The 17,235-nt window shown below is 36.4% G+C and overlaps 1 protein-coding gene across 7 annotated transcripts in view; it reads right to left on the reverse strand.

Moving 5' to 3' along the window:
- The window catches only part of ATOSA (atos homolog A), a 98,169-nt gene that overhangs the window by 24,126 nt on the left and 56,808 nt on the right, over positions 1–17,235 (reverse strand). For 6 of the 7 annotated variants that reach the window (XR_012373629.1, XM_073877024.1, XM_025884441.2 and 3 more), the window contains 5 exons: positions 7,295–7,479; positions 6,208–6,410; positions 5,770–5,895; positions 3,156–4,992; positions 1,300–1,419 (listed from right to left, as the gene is read on the reverse strand). Coding sequence is in view for 6 of the 7 variants with exons in the window: in XM_073877024.1 (XP_073733125.1) it covers positions 1,300–1,419; positions 3,156–4,992; positions 5,770–5,895; positions 6,208–6,410; positions 7,295–7,479 (2,471 nt within the window). In the remaining variant the exon portion in view is untranslated. The remainder of the gene's footprint in view (positions 1–1,299; positions 1,420–3,155; positions 4,993–5,769; positions 5,896–6,207; positions 6,411–7,294; positions 7,480–17,235) is intronic. The other variant, XM_073877023.1, reaches the window with a different exon arrangement.

Raw genomic sequence — 17,235 nt, forward strand, 5'->3', positions numbered from 1 at the left:
TTTGTATTAAAGGTTATATTCTATCAGGATTCCTGTGTTTGAGGAGGAAGGGTCTGCCTTTATCAACTCAGTCCACCATACTAAACAGAAATCTACACTGCCTTTTATATTGTTATGATGCTGACCAATTTTTTTTCCTGATCACTTGGGCCTTTTATTTTTTTATTTATTTATTTTTAAAAGATTTTATTTATTTATTTATTTGACAGAGAGAGACAAGAGCAAGAGAGGGAACATAAGCAGGGGGAGTGGGAGAGGGAGAAGCAGGCTTCCCACAGAGCAGGGAGCCCGATGTGGGGCTCGATCCCAGGACCCCAGGATCATGACCCGACCCGAAGGCAGATGCTTAATAACTGAGCCACCCAGGTGCCCCTCACTCGGGCCTCTTAAAAGTACCCCATAGGTAGGTCATATATTTGGGGTTATTTTAAATTGTTTGGAATTTAACTTCTCTAAAATAAACATCTATGGTCCAAATTATAAATTTAAATTCTAGATTTCTCATTCAATGATTTTTTGAACATAGGCCAGATACTGTATCCTTTCAGTTTGCTTAACACAGATAAAGCAACAAAAATTATCTTCTGTCAGTAGCAAAACATACATGTTTTTATTCTGCTATGATATTGATCACCCGCCTCATGTTTAACTGAAATGGCAGGTATAGCAACTAACTACTGATTGCTTACTATGTGTTAGGAATGATACTAATCATCCTCACAACACTAAAAGAGTACCACCTCCTTTTTAATGATGAAGAAACTGAGGCTCAGATTACTGAACTAATGTCACAAATGTCACACAGCTAGGGTGAAGTCAGTGTGACTCCAAAGCAACACTCTTAACCATTGCACTCAGATCTACAAATCTATTTGTAAATGTAGAGTGGGGAAATTTATATGTCTCAAAATAAGATATGGCAAGGCTTCCAGGTCAAAGACAACCACAGATTTGATTCCCAAATCACTAAGCTGGTGGTGTCAACCAGCTTTGGTGCTAAGATACAAATTTATAAAAACCCACTTGACACTAAATATTTTCTTTATATTTAGTAACAATTAAAATATTAGACAAAAGAATTTCAGAGAAATTTTATAATCCTATATTTTTATTCATGCTTTTAGCCTTTCCCCATATTAACACATAACTATTAAATATATCAAAAAATAAAATGCTTTGTAACTGGAAATTTCTGTTAAAGGTATTTAAATTCTTTTCAATTACAATTTGGATAAAATGATTTGTAAACATTTTAGACGTTTCCAACTTTAAATATGAAATAAGAGGAAAAAACCTTACAGGACTTGAAAGAAGAGGCAACCCAGTTCGAGGATGAAAGGCTCTGGTTGAAGTTCCATCTAAGGAATGAAAATTATGTTTCCGCCAGACACTTGAATGTTTTAGTGGTATAGTCTTCTGCTAGGAAAATAATTAGATTTTATGGTAATATTTAAGTAATTTTTGGTTTTATTCTTATTCCTAATATGTACTGAGGTATTACATCCTTGGTGGTGAAGTTGATGATCTATAGATCTAATGTACACACACACACTCTTACTTTAATCAGAAAACAATGTCTAAGTTTTTTCTAGGATACTGAATAAACTCAAATATTCTAAAGAAACTAGGTCCAAATCTAATTGCCTAATCAACATATGGTCATATTTATAAAGACTCAGAGTCTAAAATATGGTAAACTAACATTTGATATTTTTAATTTGTAAAAAAAAAACAAAAACTACTCACAGGTAGGAAAAGTGGAATATTCTAAAATATAAAACTATGTTACTACTAAGAGACATTCTCAGAGCATATAATCTGGTGGAACATGATATAGAAATACAATAAATGTGAATTAAAAATATATATATAATGCAGTTACAGTACCATGTTTTTGAAGTGATACAGGAAACAGGCTAATTCTTCAGATTTAGGCAAGTTTAAACCCGAACACCAGAAATTCATAGTAACACATGAAAATCAGAAAAGACTAATTTGGGTCCTGGCTCTGCCATCTGCTAGCTTTGTGACCCTGGGGGCAAGATACTTAAACTCTCTAAGCTGAGGATTCTCATTTATAAACTGGAATTAGTAGTAACACCTAACTTCATATTTTAGTGGAAGGATTAAGTATGCCAACATGTGTAAAATATTCAGAAAAAGGCCTGGGCACTTAGTAAATGCTGTATGATTATATTTAAAACAAGAACATGAAAAAATAAATCTTGTACCTTGAAAAATACTACAGCCAAATTAAGCCACTCTATTAGGTACCAGAAAGGATCATGAAAAGCTAATTGTTTTGTGACAATTATAATTTTAGGAAATTAGAAACTACCATTTGATTAAGTCCCTATGTTAGAGAACTAATCTTAGTGATAAAGATGAATTAAGGTCATTCAGATTTGGATCAAGGTAGTTAAGAAGTATTCCATAATTGAGATTTAAATTTGTGATAATACTTGGAGAATAAGGGAAATTAAAGTATAAAAATAATTTTCTAAACTTAAAAAATGGTTTGTATAAAGTCAAATAAAATGGAAATAATTGAAGTATCTTCTTTACATAGTGCATGGAAGGTTTACGAAATATTTCAAAATCTGTTATTTGATTGCTGTTATTTGATTGTCACAAGTGGGATAGGCACAAGAGCCTGATCATTCTCTGAGGAGACTGAGGCTGAGGGTTTTAAAAGTTACGTGACTTATTCAGTGTGACTTAACGACCAAATTGTGAAGTCAGGACTGGAACCCACGTATTCTGACCAAAACCTAGTGATTTCACTATAGATATTCCTAAAATCCTTAGCTGAGTGGTAGTGTGACACAACGGGCACACAATATTAGGTCAGAGCTGCTAACAAACAATCCATTAAGCGATTGAGTTTCATTTCTGACTATTTACCCTCCAGCACTTGTCCACAGTATTGAAATAACTAAAAAAGGGGGTGGGCATGAAGAATTTATTTAACATTTGCTCTTAAGTGGGTTATTTAGAAAGGACGTTAATACTACTTTTACTGCAGGTTTACTGTAACAGACTGTGTACTATAATTAATGGGCACCTTGGGCCTTTATAACTAGAGTTCCTGTAAACAAAATTCAAACCATAATGAATGTTTGAGAAATATATTTGAAATATTAGATGTTACCTACCAACACCTCTGTACTTTTCAGTCGTTCACATGTAGACAAACAGTTTCTGATATTCTTTCTCTGAGAACAGTTTTGCGATTTTTCAATTGTCTCTTCTTTCTTAGCCTGTTCATTTTTCAATTGGTCTGGCTTTTTGCATTTGAAAACTTCATTATCATTGAGATAATTTTCTATACTATTAAGTTGAGTGTTTTGCTCACATGTCTTGGGCCTTTTTGAGTCTTTATTTGAGCACTTGTTTTCATGTTTGTTCAAATATCCAGACATTTCCAACACAGTTTTTATTTTTGAGTCATTTTTCTTGGAATTCTCAAATTGATGACTGTTAAAAGACACTGGATTACAATTTTCATTTTTTATTATTTTTTCCTTATACTTATTTGTGCAAATCTGTTTGTCGGTACTGTTGGAATTTGAATACTGTTTATCGATTTCATTGCTAATTTCTTGCTCCTTAAATTGACACTCAGAAAGTGTATTTTCCAATCTAACTGTCAAATCTAAGTTATTTTTTTTGCAGTGAGACATATTTGAGGGAGTCAAAAAGCCAGTAGCTTTGTTCTGTGTCTCTTGAAATGTATTCTGGATGCTTTCACTAGGATTGTCCTGATACAAATTTCTTATTTGAGGTTTCAAAGAGGACTTGACTTTGCTATTGCATTTAAAAGAACTCAATGAATTACTGAGTATTAAGTTTTCCCCTTCACTGCTGTCTTCTAATAAGGAAAATTTTGTATTAGAAATGGAAACGGAGGTGTCATCCTTGTTTTTCTTCAACAAATTTTTGTCTTCATACAAACTCCTAAACACTTTAGAAGGAACCGAATTGGAGTCATGCACGTTGAATGACTGCCGGGATATATGTGATGCTGTTGGATCAATATGCTCCAAGTGTTGTGCAATCCTTGCGATAACATCTTGCCGCTCCTGGAGTAAAGAGCCTATCAGAGGATTAGTCTCACCAACAGACTGACGAGAATAAAGACTATCAGAAATGCCAGTTGCACTTCGAGGAGTTTCTGGTTTTACTTGAATTTTTCCCTCACTGGTGTCTTCTGAGGAGGTAAACTCTGGACTACCAAAAGAAATGGAGAATGTTTCTTTACATTTTCTCACATTTTCATTTTCTTGTGAAACTCGGCAAAGTTTTGAATTAAGCGAACTAGACTGCTGCATATTAAATGGATGTCCAGAAACATGCGAAGTGCTTGGATCACAATGAATCAAATGCTGAGCAATTCTTGCAATAACTTCTTGTCGTTCCTGAATTAAAGAGCCTATTAAAGGATTAGTCTCACCAACTGATTGCCAGGGACTCTGGTGGCTAGAGACATTGGAATCAATCATTGAAAATGATTTTAAAGTTCTGACTGGTGTTTCATGTGACTTTTTATCTCCTCTACCACTGAAACCCAGAATATTGGCTTGACACGTTCCACAGTCAGATTTACTGCCAGTGCCTGGATACAGTTTGACATTTTTGACAGCTGCAGTATATTCTGGAGTTGTGCCATTTTTTGGATGCAATACGCTTTCAGGTGCCATGGTCCAAGACTGTTTGCTACACAGACGCTGTGAACTATTTGTACTACATTGTTCCGCTTCATTAGAATTGCGGCGCTGATGGGCTTTAAGTTCATGTTCTTGAATTCTTTTCTCATAAAGGCCAATATTAGTGTGAATACTACAGGTCAACACTGGGTAATTAGACTGTCTGGGCAAGGACTGAACGCTGACTTTCAAGGCCACATTGTGAGAAACATTGGGAACAGGAAACACATGTTCAATCGGAGTCTGTGAAAAATTCCACTGCAGGTCTACATCAGCAGCACTGATTCTAGAATCATACAGAAAAATAGGAACTCAACAGATTATAAAACTTATAACATTATTGTATATTATGAAAAATTTCAAATCATCATATACTTATCTTTGTTTACATTAATTACTGTTAAAGGGAAGTAAAAAGGCTTTACTTTCAGCTACTTTACCATGCATGTCATTCTGATAAAACCAATATAAGAAGTATAATAGTTTATGCTTAGAATAGGGATGATCTTTTTAAGAACACTAGACTACTTAAGCATTAAAGCTCAAGAATATTATAAGTGAGAGTTATTTGTCAAAACAGAAAAAAACGGACTTTGTATTTACTACTAAATAAATGGATTCAGCTAATTCTGTTGTACAAGGTGATTATGAGATACTAGTTATCTCATGGCCACCTGCCTACAGAGACAATTAGATAGCTGTTCAGCATCCTGTAAATTTTTAGTTTTTAAGATATAAAATTAAGTAAGTCTACCATTATGGAAATTCAGCAGCCCAGAAAGTTTTTCTACTACATTTATAATGGTAGCATTAAGTCCATCGTTGGTTCTTGAAAGATAAAAAAATGCTCTGAAAACTATTCTATGCCAGATTTAACCCAAAAAGCAAAGTTCATACTGATTCCCATTTAAATTTCTCTAACTTGTTTTGAGAAAAACTTCAGTAAATTTTATCTACTTACATTTAGAAATGAAGGAAATTAACTGTTTAAAAGGTAAAATATGATTCCATAGCTAACCCATATAATTGAATGCACACTATTCTTATTTTGCCCTAGACATACCTGTAAAGAATATTTCGTGGAATAGCACCATGAGAAACACTCAGCCAAGCACTTAATTGAGAAAAAAAGACAAATGAGCGGACAGCCAATAGAAGAGTCTTCTCTTCAATAAATCGATCTCCACTCCTAAGGGAAGTAAAAAGTATCATTTAAATGTCAGTAAGTATGAAATGACTGAATTGTAGAAAGATAGAAGCTAAAATAAACATTCAGGATTTGTGCTTTCAAGAGCATAGAAGTGCATTTACTAGTATCACTTCAAGTCACCTAAGTACTAAATGTCTAAATTTTACTGCGTAAAAGTAAATAGTAAATAGAAGTAAATAGTAAATAGAAGTAAATAGAAGAATTCAAAGACATGACATGTTACTAAAATAATTTATAGAAAGCAATGGAAAACCTGATTTACCAACAACTTCAAACAGTACAACAACTCACTGTCGAGGAACTGGCTCCAATACCCATCTTTCTAATAATAATGCATCTTGCTTAATTGCAGGATCATGGAGATCAATTCCTTCTGTGGTGGGCCCATCATCACTGTAGCAGCAGTCTGGTAGTAGCATCACTTCCACCATGATTGGAAGGCTATTCTTCCACAACAACGAGACCTCAGACCTAGTTCTTCTGGCTTGGCGACACTTAAGGGAAAACGAATATAAGCAAAATGTCTCAGTAGCCCAAGGAATTATTTATTTAAATTTTAAAATTATAATTGAAAAACAGACTTCTAACTGAGAAATGAGTCATCAATGGGAGACCTTTGCTTAGGCTTGTCTATTTAGATTTCATCATTAAGTAATGGATTAACACTACTGAGTTCTAGAGTGCAAGGATTAGTACTAAACATGTATGATGCAAATTTCCTTGGGGGTTATTTTTGTTCTATTTTGTGGAAAAATAACTGCCATAACATAGTATCTGACAGGCCTTGAGGTGGCCGAGCCTAGTTTGTTAATTATATCATCATTACAGAAGAAAGATTCATTCCAAGTGAAAACCAAAGTATTAAAAATTCATTTTCATTAAATGCTCAAAAGACAAGATTTTAAAAGTGTAACTTTAGACTAAGAAAGGAACTGTTGAGAAAAATCCTTGTACACTACCTACCAAACTAAGTATTTTTAAACATTAATATGATAGCAAAAAGGATCCTCCCATGGTGGGGGAGGGAAGGAATATCAGAGGGACACTGACTAATGCGAGGAAAATAATCATGAAAATGCTACTAAATAAACACAAAGTCAATAGTAATAATAATCTTAAATCTGGCATGTTGAGAAGGCAGGTATGAAATTGGCTGTCAACCTGTATGCTGATTTGCAAAGGTACTTACTGTGCTTTCAAGAGCATTTAGAGTCAAGGTTATTAGCTATGGTCCAGGATTAGGATTGTTTTCATTATAGTTTTAACCGATTTTATATTTAAACGTGAACACTGTAATTATCATTTAACACAGATGATGACAGAATTTAAACTAGTTTATATAAATATAAATAAAAACTACTCAACACACAATTCTCACCTGAGCCAGCTTGTCACTGCACTCATGTTTGGTAGTTACTGGGTAACAGGACTGTGCTGGAGGGCAATGGAAACTCTCTGCGCGACCTTTTACAGAACATTCAGGTGTCCGACCTTCTGTTATTAACAAGGCCAAAGAGACCAAGAACTCCTCTGCATCATATTCAAAATACTCATCTAGTGTATCTGGTATTAAAAAAAGAAAGAAGAGTCTCCAAATTAATGTATTCTTGATAAGAACTCATCTTTTACACCTAAAATACCTAATGTCACAATCCACATTCAAGCATATTCACTAAAAGAGTGAAAGGGGAATAAAATGAGGCAATTAAAATACAGTAAACCCTTGATTAAAAGTTATACAGGGTAAGAAGAGGATGGATAATTCCAAATTCCAGTTAAGACAAAGATGGTTAAAATTATGGCATAAAATTATTTTTACGTAAACTTCAATTAAAACATCTAAGATTCAGGTATACATTTGTAATTCTATAGATATTTAGATTTTTGGATGTCAAGTGCAACAGTTTTTGCACACAAAATTTCACCAATAACCAAAAGGTTGAAAAGTCTTGTGTCATATATTTTTAGGCAAATGCTTTAATATTATTAAATATTAGAGAGAAGATGCAAATTCAAATGCATGTTTCTCCCCTCTTTCCCTTGCCCCTTTCTTATCTAATTCCTTGTTCTCACAACCCTAATTCTGTGCTGTGGACATTCAGAGCTATGGAGCCCTTCTCTGCCTATGCTATACAGCAGTATTAGTTTCAAAGGAGAAATGCTGTAATTATCCAGTAGGCAACGTAGGCCCAAATTGCTACATATAAAGTGTGTTACTTTTTGGTTACTACTCAGTTCCAAAAAATCTAATCTGCAGGTGTTTTCACTTATTTGTAGTAATTTTTAAATTTCTCTTAAGTGCTCCAAGTTTGTGAAACACAGTTAAATTTCAAAAGTGTTAACCTACTACACAGGTTGAACATGTGTGCAAATATACATACACAAAATTCAGTTTGTTGTGCAATCCAATTAAACAACACATACTTTAAGTACTTACTACACTGTATTAGGTGACAGGGGATACAGAGTTCTACTGCACATAGCTCCTGGTCGCAAAGGGTTTATGATTCAGAAATGACTTTAAAAGCAAATAGAACATTATAGCATTTGATAAATGTGTAACAGTGGTAAAATTTTGCAAAAGAGGTAGGCATTGAAATAAACAAAAAAGCAGAATCAGACCTATATATACAGAGAACAAACTGATGGTTGTCAGAGGGAAAGGGGTTAGGGATTGGGTAAAATGGGTGAAGGGGAGTGGGAGATACAAGTTTCCAGATACGGAGTAAGTCACAGGAATAAAAGGCTCAACACAGGGAACACAGTCAATGATACTGTAAGAGCATTGTAGGTGACAGATGGTAGCTACACCTGTGGTGAGCCTAGCATAGAGAAACTGAATCTCTATGTTGTACACATGAAAGTAATGTAACATTGTGTGTCAACTATACTGAAATAAATTAAAAAAAAAAAAAAGGCAGGCATTGAGCAGAACCAGGAGAGAAGAAACCTAACTTTTGAGTAGAGAATTTGTATAAAGCATGGAAAAGAAAGAACTGGAGTCAGATCATGAATAGTCTTGAAGCGTATGATGAAGAATGCCTATTTTTAGCCTTAGGAAGGCTTATCAGAAAAAGAAGCAGCCTTAAAAGCCAAAATTTACTGAGTTGGTATTTTAAGACCATTCAGAAAAATTTCCCTAAAATGACCATGTGCAACACATAAAATAACAGCCAACACTTAGTAACATTGTCAGGCATTGCCAGTTCTAAGTACTTTTTAAAAATTTTTTATTGTTATGTTAATCACCATACATTACATCATTAGTTTTTGATGTAGTGTTCCATGATTCATTGTTTGTGCATAACACCCAGTGCTCCACGCAGACCGTGCCCTCCTTAATACCCATCACCAGGCTAACCCATCCCCCTACCCTCCTCCCCTCTAGAAACCCGTTTGTTTTTCAGAGTCCATCCTCTCTCATGGTTCGTCTCCCCCTCCGACTTACTCCCCTTCATTCTTCCCCTCCTGGTATCTTCTTCTTCTTCTTTTTTTAACATATATTGCATTATTTGTTTCAGAAGTACAGATCTGTGATTCAACAGTCTTGCACAATTCACAGTGCTCACCATAGCACATACCCTCCCCAATGTCTATCACCCAGCCACCCCATCCCTCCCACCCCCCACCACTCCAGCAACCCTCAGTTTGTTTCCTGAGGTTAAAAATTCCTCATATTAGCGAGGTCATATGAAACATGTGTTTCTCTGATTGACTTATTTCACTCAGCATAACACCCTCCAGTTCCATCCATGTCGTTGCAAATGGCAAGATCTTATTCCTTTTGATGGCTGCATAATATTCCATTGTGTATATATACCACATCTTCTTTATCCATTTCTAAGTACTTTTTACACATTAACTCATTTAATCCTCAGAACAGCTCTAAAAGGTGAGAACTGTTACCACCATTTTACAGATAACTGAAGCATAGAGAAGTAACTTGCCTAAGATCACCCAGCTAGTAAGCAGCAAAGCTGGAATTTGAATCTACACAGTGTGGCTCCAGAATCTAGGTCCTTAACCTAGATTAACCACCCCATACCTGCATTCTTTCATTGCAGCTAAAAATATTATTATGATATACTTTAATATATGTTTGTAAAAATAACATATATGCAATATATAATTTAATAATACATTTTGGGGGGCGCCTGGGTGGCTCAGTCATTAAGCGTCTGCCCTCAGCTCAGGTCATGATCCCAGGGTCCTGGGATTGAGCTGCGCACTGGGCTCCCTGCTCTGCAGGAAGCCTGCTTCTCCCTCTCCCACTCTCCCTGCTTGTGTTCCCTCTCTGGCTGTGTCTCTCTGTCAAATAAATAAATAAAATCTTCTAAAAAAATAATACATTTTGGAACATTTATTATACAGAATTACAGACAATCCCTATCAACTTAGGATTTTTTGACTTGACAATGGTGTGAAAGTGGTATGTATTCAGTAGAAGCCTTACTTTGAATTTTGATCTTTTCTCAGGCTGGCAGTATGGTAGGAGACTCTCATAACACTGGGCAGCTGTAGTGAGCTACAGCTCCTGGTCAGCCACATGATGGAGAAGGTAAACAACCAATACACTTATGACCATTCTATACTCATACAATCATTCTATTTCTCACTTTCAGTACAGTATCCAATAAATTATAGAACATAGTCAACACTTTATTATAAAATAGGCTTTGTGTTAGATGATTTTGCCCAGCCATAGAATAATGTTAGTGTTCTGGGCACATTCAAGGCAGGCTAGGCTAAGCTCTGATGTTTGCTAGGTTAGAAGGGTAGATGCTTTTTTCACTTAAGATATTTTCAAATTACAATGGGTTTATCAGGACATAACCCCATTTTAAGTCAAGGAAGATCTGTAGTTTCCAGGAATAGAATCCCAATTTTTAATAATGTGCCAAGAAGAAAAGTAAGGGAGTAGTCTCAGCTTTCAACTTTCCTCTAGGAACCAATTAGATTTAAAATTCAAGGGTCTCCTTTAGTCTCCTGGGACCCACTGAGTTTCCTGGTGTCCCTCAAAGGAAAGCAAAAGATGTAAAAGATTCCACTCAATCCCTCTCTCTGGTGGTTCTGTGGGTTTTCAGGGTTACTTCAGGCTTGCCATGGGCTACGTGGCATGATTTTAGCTCCTGAGAGATTTCTCTGGGCTTATCCTGTTCCTTCCCGAGTTTGTCAGGTAATCAATCCTGGAAAACTAAGAACTGTGGCAGAGCAGTCTCTCTTAATCTATAGGATGGTGAGTGATGCCAAGATGTCAGCTACAAGTCTCATATTTATGTGCTACTACTTTAAAAAAAAAAAAATCTGTAGTTAAGAAAAAACCTACCGGGGGGAAGGGCACACAAGATAGGGAGTATAAGAGTGTTATCCTTATGCCTGCAAAACCATAATTAATCTCTAAAGCCCTAGCACAGAATGGTTTACACACTAGGAATCATCAAGTTTAAAGTGATAAAAATTAAACTATTATGTAAAGCACTTTTGAATAATACAGCATTTGCTAAAATTTAGTTCATTTAGTCATAATGTCCTGAGATAGTAAGATAAAAAAAAAAACTCCAGGGGAGTGTGGCTGGCTCAATTGGTAGAGCATGCAACTCTTCATCTCGGGGTCATGAGTTCAAGTCCCACATTGGGTGTAGAGCTTATTTAAAAAACAAACAAACAGGGGCGCCTGGGTGGCTCAGTCACTAAGCGTCTGCCTTCGGCTCAGGGCATGATCCCAGGGTCCTGGGATTGAGCCCTGCATCGGGCTCCCTGCTCCACGGGAAGCCTGCTTCTCCCTCTCCCACTCCCCTGCTTGTGTTCCCTCTCTCCCTGTCTCTCTCTCTGTCAAATAAATAAATAAAATCTTTAAAAAATAAAAAAATAAAAATAAAAAACAAACAAACAAAAACCTTCCCAAACCATGACTGGAGTCTACAATCCTTTGGATGACTTGTTGAATTAGCCAGAGTATTAAATATTTAAATGAAAAATTTGAAACAAATATTAGAGATGACAGTAGTTATCTATTAGTTATCTATGTAAACATTAAATAAGAATCGCAGGAATAGCATGAATTATTACAGTGATACTATGAAAACTAAAATACTACCGTATTTTAGTAGTGCATGTGACTATGTGATGACAACCTTTAAGAAGCTGCCAGGTGTTTCAATTTTAAGAAATGAGAATACTAAATCACAGTAGCCATTAGGAAAGTTGCATAGCTAAAATTTTGATAATGTCAACCTCTAAAACAACAGACAGCAGAGTTTACCACAAGGAACATGAATAGTAAATGAGAAAATGTCATGCTAAAGAAAATTCAATAGAGAGGCTCCTGGGTGGCTCAGTTGGTTAAGCGGCTGCCTTCAGCTCAGGTCATGATCTCAGAGTCCTGGGATCGAGCCCCGCATCTGGCTTCCTGCTCAGCAGGGAGAGTCTGCTTCTCTCTCTCTCTGCGCCTCCCCACTGCTTGTTCTCTCTCTGTCTCAAATAAAATAAAATCTTTTAAAAAAAGGAAAGAAAATTCAATAGATATAACTTGATATTTTGATGACACAGCTTATTCCAAAAATAAATTATGATTTTAGGGCTTCTGAAAACAATTTTCTTTTACAAATATAAAAACTGTTTCATAGCTAGACAAATACAGACTGTTAGGCTTACCTAATAATTACATATTTTAGAAGAAATAATTTATTTGATATAAAGCATAACATTAAGAAAACAGAAAGGATGTCACAAATTTTCACAGGTTATGAAGGACAGATCTTTGGAGACTGGGGATTAATGAATCAAAACATAGCTCTAGAGTCCCTCTACCTCCAAGACTGTAATGAGGATTCTGTTGCTGCTTCTGTAGTGCCCTGCAGCACTTTAGGCTCTGAAGTTCCCCATCTGTTCTGTTTAACAAAAGAGGTGAACAATTTGGCCCCTAGGAAAACTCTGATCAGAGTGATCCATAAATAAAACGGACTAACTCTCAAGAGAAGTAAATTCTTTATCACCAGGGGTATTCAAGGACAGACTGATAGACACATGCCAGGGGTATGGTTGGAGGGATTTAGATATCAAGTGGTAGCTCAGATTTGCAAGAGTTCTTTCAACCCTGACAGTCTGTGAATCTCTGTTCTTCAGAAGTAGCTCAGAAAAACACCCATGAGAGAGGCCAGAACCATTACGTCTTTCTCAAGAGACCCTAACTAGAAGCCCCTCTGAACCACTACTCATCATGTAGTCACTTAGAACAAAAACCCAGGATAACTCAGAGCTACTTCAAAGCTCTGTCTAGACAGAAAGGAAGAAAAGTATCTTACCCATCACTGGGCTGCTGTATATGCTGTTCAGTTTACTTCTAAAGCCTGGCAAAGTAGTAGAAAGATTCCATGCTTGTCATGACATGAAATACAATGACAAGAGAAGCAGAACAACCTGGGCGTTGCTAATAAAAAAAGTTTCTTTAAAAATAATGTTCTTATTTTTACTTCATGGAGGACAATCTGGTAACATCAATCAAAATTCTCCTTCCACAAATTTATCAAGGAAATAACACGTACACCAAGCTGAATATTAAAGGATATTTATTAAAATGTCTATACCAGTTTTTTAAAATGGAATAAACCAGGGCGCCTGGGTGGCTCAGTTGGTTAAGCGTCTGCCCTCTGCTCAGGTCATAATCCCAGGGTCCTGGGATCCTTCCCTGCACAGCGGAGAGTCTGCTTCTCCCTCTCCCTCTGTTTCTCCAACTGCTCACTCTCTACCCCCGGCCCTCTCTCTCTCTAAAATAAATAAATAAAAATGTTTTTAAAAAATGGAATAAACCTAAATGTCCAACAATATAGGACTGGTTAATATACTGTGGTACAGTTAAATATCTCCAAAATTATCTTCAAAGTGAAAACACAATGTTTCAAAAGAAAGAATGTTATGATCATGTGTTTGTGGGATCACATGTTCCACATGCATAGAAAGACACATACAACAAAATATTATCAGCCCTATAAAGTGAACATAAAAACACAAAAGCTAAATTTTAAATAAACTATATTTTCGGGTTGGTATTAGATAAATGATAAGGCCTATTAACTGAAAAGTAACATGTAAATAAAAGCATTACTTAGTGTCACGTTTTATTTAGTTGTTGCATTGTAGAATTCCTACTTAGTAGGTCATAGTTTACTTAATGCAGGAATTTGTGAAGACAAACATAGGTAACAGCATACTGGTTGAAATATTGGAACTGAGCAGTTTAAAATGTCTTTTTGCTTTTTAAAAATAAATTTAAAAAATTAAGATCTAGAGTCTCATACTGGTAATATGAGAAACATATATGGGGGAATTGAGAATGGGTGTTAAGAATTAGTGGAAGAGGTTATGCTCAAAGAACTGGATTCTATTGACAAAACCAGTATGTAGGTATTAAGACTTCATATATTCAACAATTATTTATTATATACCTGCTGTGTGCCAGGCACTTTCCTAAACACTGGGACTTGGAGCTTGTGGTGGCAAAGAAAAACAAGAACAGATTAATAAGAAAAATATCAGATGGTGCTAAGTGCTATGCTGTAAGTGTAAAAAGAGTGATGTGAGAGTGATTATGTGAATGTTTTCATATTGCATGTTCAGGGAAGGCTTTTCTGAGCAGGCAACATTTAAGCTGAGGCCGGAACAAGGAGCTAGCTATTCAAAAAATGAGGGGAAAGAGTATTTTTTAAAGGATTTATTTATGAGAGAGAGAGAAAAAAAACAAGCATTAGAGGGAGAAGGAGAGAGAACACCAAGCAGACTCAGTGCTGAGTGTGGAGCCCAATGCTGGGCTCAATCTCACAACCCTGAGAGCAAGACCTGAGCCAAAACCAAGAGTAAACTGAGTCTGACCCTCAACCAACTGCACCACCCACGTGCCCTGAGGAAAGAGCATTCTAACCGGAGGGTCCAAGGTGAGAATGAATGGGTATGTGCTGGAGGAGTGAGGCTGGAATGGCAGCAGGAGGGAGAGAAATTGGTACAAGATGAAGTTTATAATGGTGGTCAGGGACCAGATTATACAGGATTCTGAAGCTAGAGCAAGGAGTTTAAATTTTGTCATAAATTCAATGTGAAGTCATTGCATGGCTTTAAGGAAATGACATGATCTGATTTACATTTTAAAATGATCACCCTGGCTGCTATGTTGCTAAAAGGAAAAAGAACCAAAGTGGGTATACTAGTTAGGAGGTTACTATAGCTGTCCAGGCTTGGGGATATAGTTTAGGGAATCATTGGCATTTGGAGAATATTTAGAATCAAGAGTTACCTAGAAGAATATGTTGGGAACTCATGACAGAGCTCTGGGGCATTCCACTAAGTAGTGATCTAAGAGAGGATGATGAACAAACAAAAGGAGCTGTCAAGTATGGTATCATGGAAGTATAAGAAAAAAAAAATCAAGGAGGGCATGGCCAGTGGTTTCAAACACTGGTGTGGTTTAATAAAATGTAAACAAAGAAGTGACCACTGGATTTGACAATAAGGAAGTCACTGGTGACCTTGACAACAGTGATCTCAGTAGACAGTGATGATGAAAGATTGGGCAGTTGTGACATACATTGTCAATTATTTTCAAGAGTATAGATGATAAATACAAAAGCCTACTTTCCTAGTCCTCCTTGAGCACAATGGCCATTCATGCATCACAACAGCCCTTTCTATAAAAACAAGTATTAAATAGACAATATCATCAAACAAAATTGTCCCCAAATCTCAAAACAAGAATAAAAGAAGTTCCCTTCTAAGTCTATGGGACAAGGGTAGGAAATTCTCCCTCTTTATGATCCTGAAAATCAGCCACTAATCTTATTAATTTGTTCTTTTCAATTTTTCTTGGATTTGGGGCACCTGGGTGGCACAGTTGGTTAAGCATCTGACTTCAGCTCAGGTCATAATCTCAGGATCCTGGGATTGAGTCTTGTGTCATTGGGCTTACTGCTCATCAGGGAGTCGGCTTCTCCCTCTCCCTCTGCCCCTCAACCTGCTCTCTCTCTCTCTCTAAGTAAATAAATAATAATTTTTTCTCGGATTTAAAACTCTTCCTTTTTAACCTCAAGACAGTTACCTAAGTTAGGCTCTTATTTTATACCTGAATCTGAATTACTACAATAGTCTCCTAGCTATGGTGTAGGACTCTAAGCCCCTTCTTACTCACTTTGCACCCTAGTGCAATTAATCTTCCTGAAAAGCCATTCTATCACATTCCTTTCAGCTCAAAGTTTTCTCTGTTTTACTGGCTCCCTAACTGCTGTTGATTCCCATGTAAACTCTTAAGCCTGACCTTAGAGCCAGGACCACCATACCAGGCTGCGCCCTGCCAGATTCTGCTGTGAATGCTGACTCTTGGTTATACACACTGAGGTGACCCTATCTCAGACTCCACTCATAGAGTCTTAATCGTCTCCACCGTTGCTTCTTCGTCTCTTTCACTGCTCCCTACATAGTCTTTCTGTGCCAGCCAAACTGTTCCCTATACCAGCTCTACTTGTTTCCTTCCTTGTACCACTGTTTGTTCTTTTCTACCTACTAAACATGGCTTCTTCTTCTTTCTAACAATTCTGAGATTTCAGAAGTTTCCTGAGTCCCTATTTTTTTTCCACAAAAGAGCCCTTTCCTAACTCACTTCCACACTGATCTTTCACTGACTTTATACTCTTCCCCAGAATTTATGTAATCTAGCTAGGCTATGAATGGTTACTTCAGAGTGCTGGCACACAGTCCTAGGGTCATGAATTTCACCTCCACATGGGTAAGTTTCACTGTGTTCCATGAACAGACTGTACTGCTAACTTCAGCCAACCTTTGCCCAGACATGAGCCACTTACCACAAATGAGGCCATGAAAGGGGAGAGGATAGATCAGTGCAAATCAACACTTCAGGAAAAACTCAGCATTATATTCAGAGTTCCACAGGTAACCCGACCCATCCATTTCTTTATAATATTTTAAATATTTCATGGATGGAAACAATGGATTAAATTCTACATACATTGAAAAGGTTTTGGTTTCTCATCTATATGTTCCAATCTCAAAGGTATGCGTTGTACGGTTCTGTTTTAAGTGATAATTGTAAAGGTTCTTAGAAATCATGCAGCCTAATCTACCTTACTTCCAGATGAAGAAAGTAAGGCACAAAGGCTCCAGCTTTCTTGTTCAGAGTTGTACACTATTGCAAAGTAGAATCCACTTTTCTTCATTTCAAGTACAGCTTCATTTACATACCATGAGAAGTCTTAAAGCAGAGAATAAAAGGCAAAGTTGACTTTAGTGACAAGTGCAAAAAATAGTGGCTGTGGGCTG

This window comes from Callorhinus ursinus, unplaced genomic scaffold (genome assembly GCF_003265705.2).
Source record: "Callorhinus ursinus isolate GAN/ISIS: 27379988/994484 unplaced genomic scaffold, GSC_fseal_2.0 scaffold25, whole genome shotgun sequence".
In the NCBI taxonomy this organism is placed as follows: domain Eukaryota; kingdom Metazoa; phylum Chordata; class Mammalia; order Carnivora; family Otariidae; genus Callorhinus; species Callorhinus ursinus.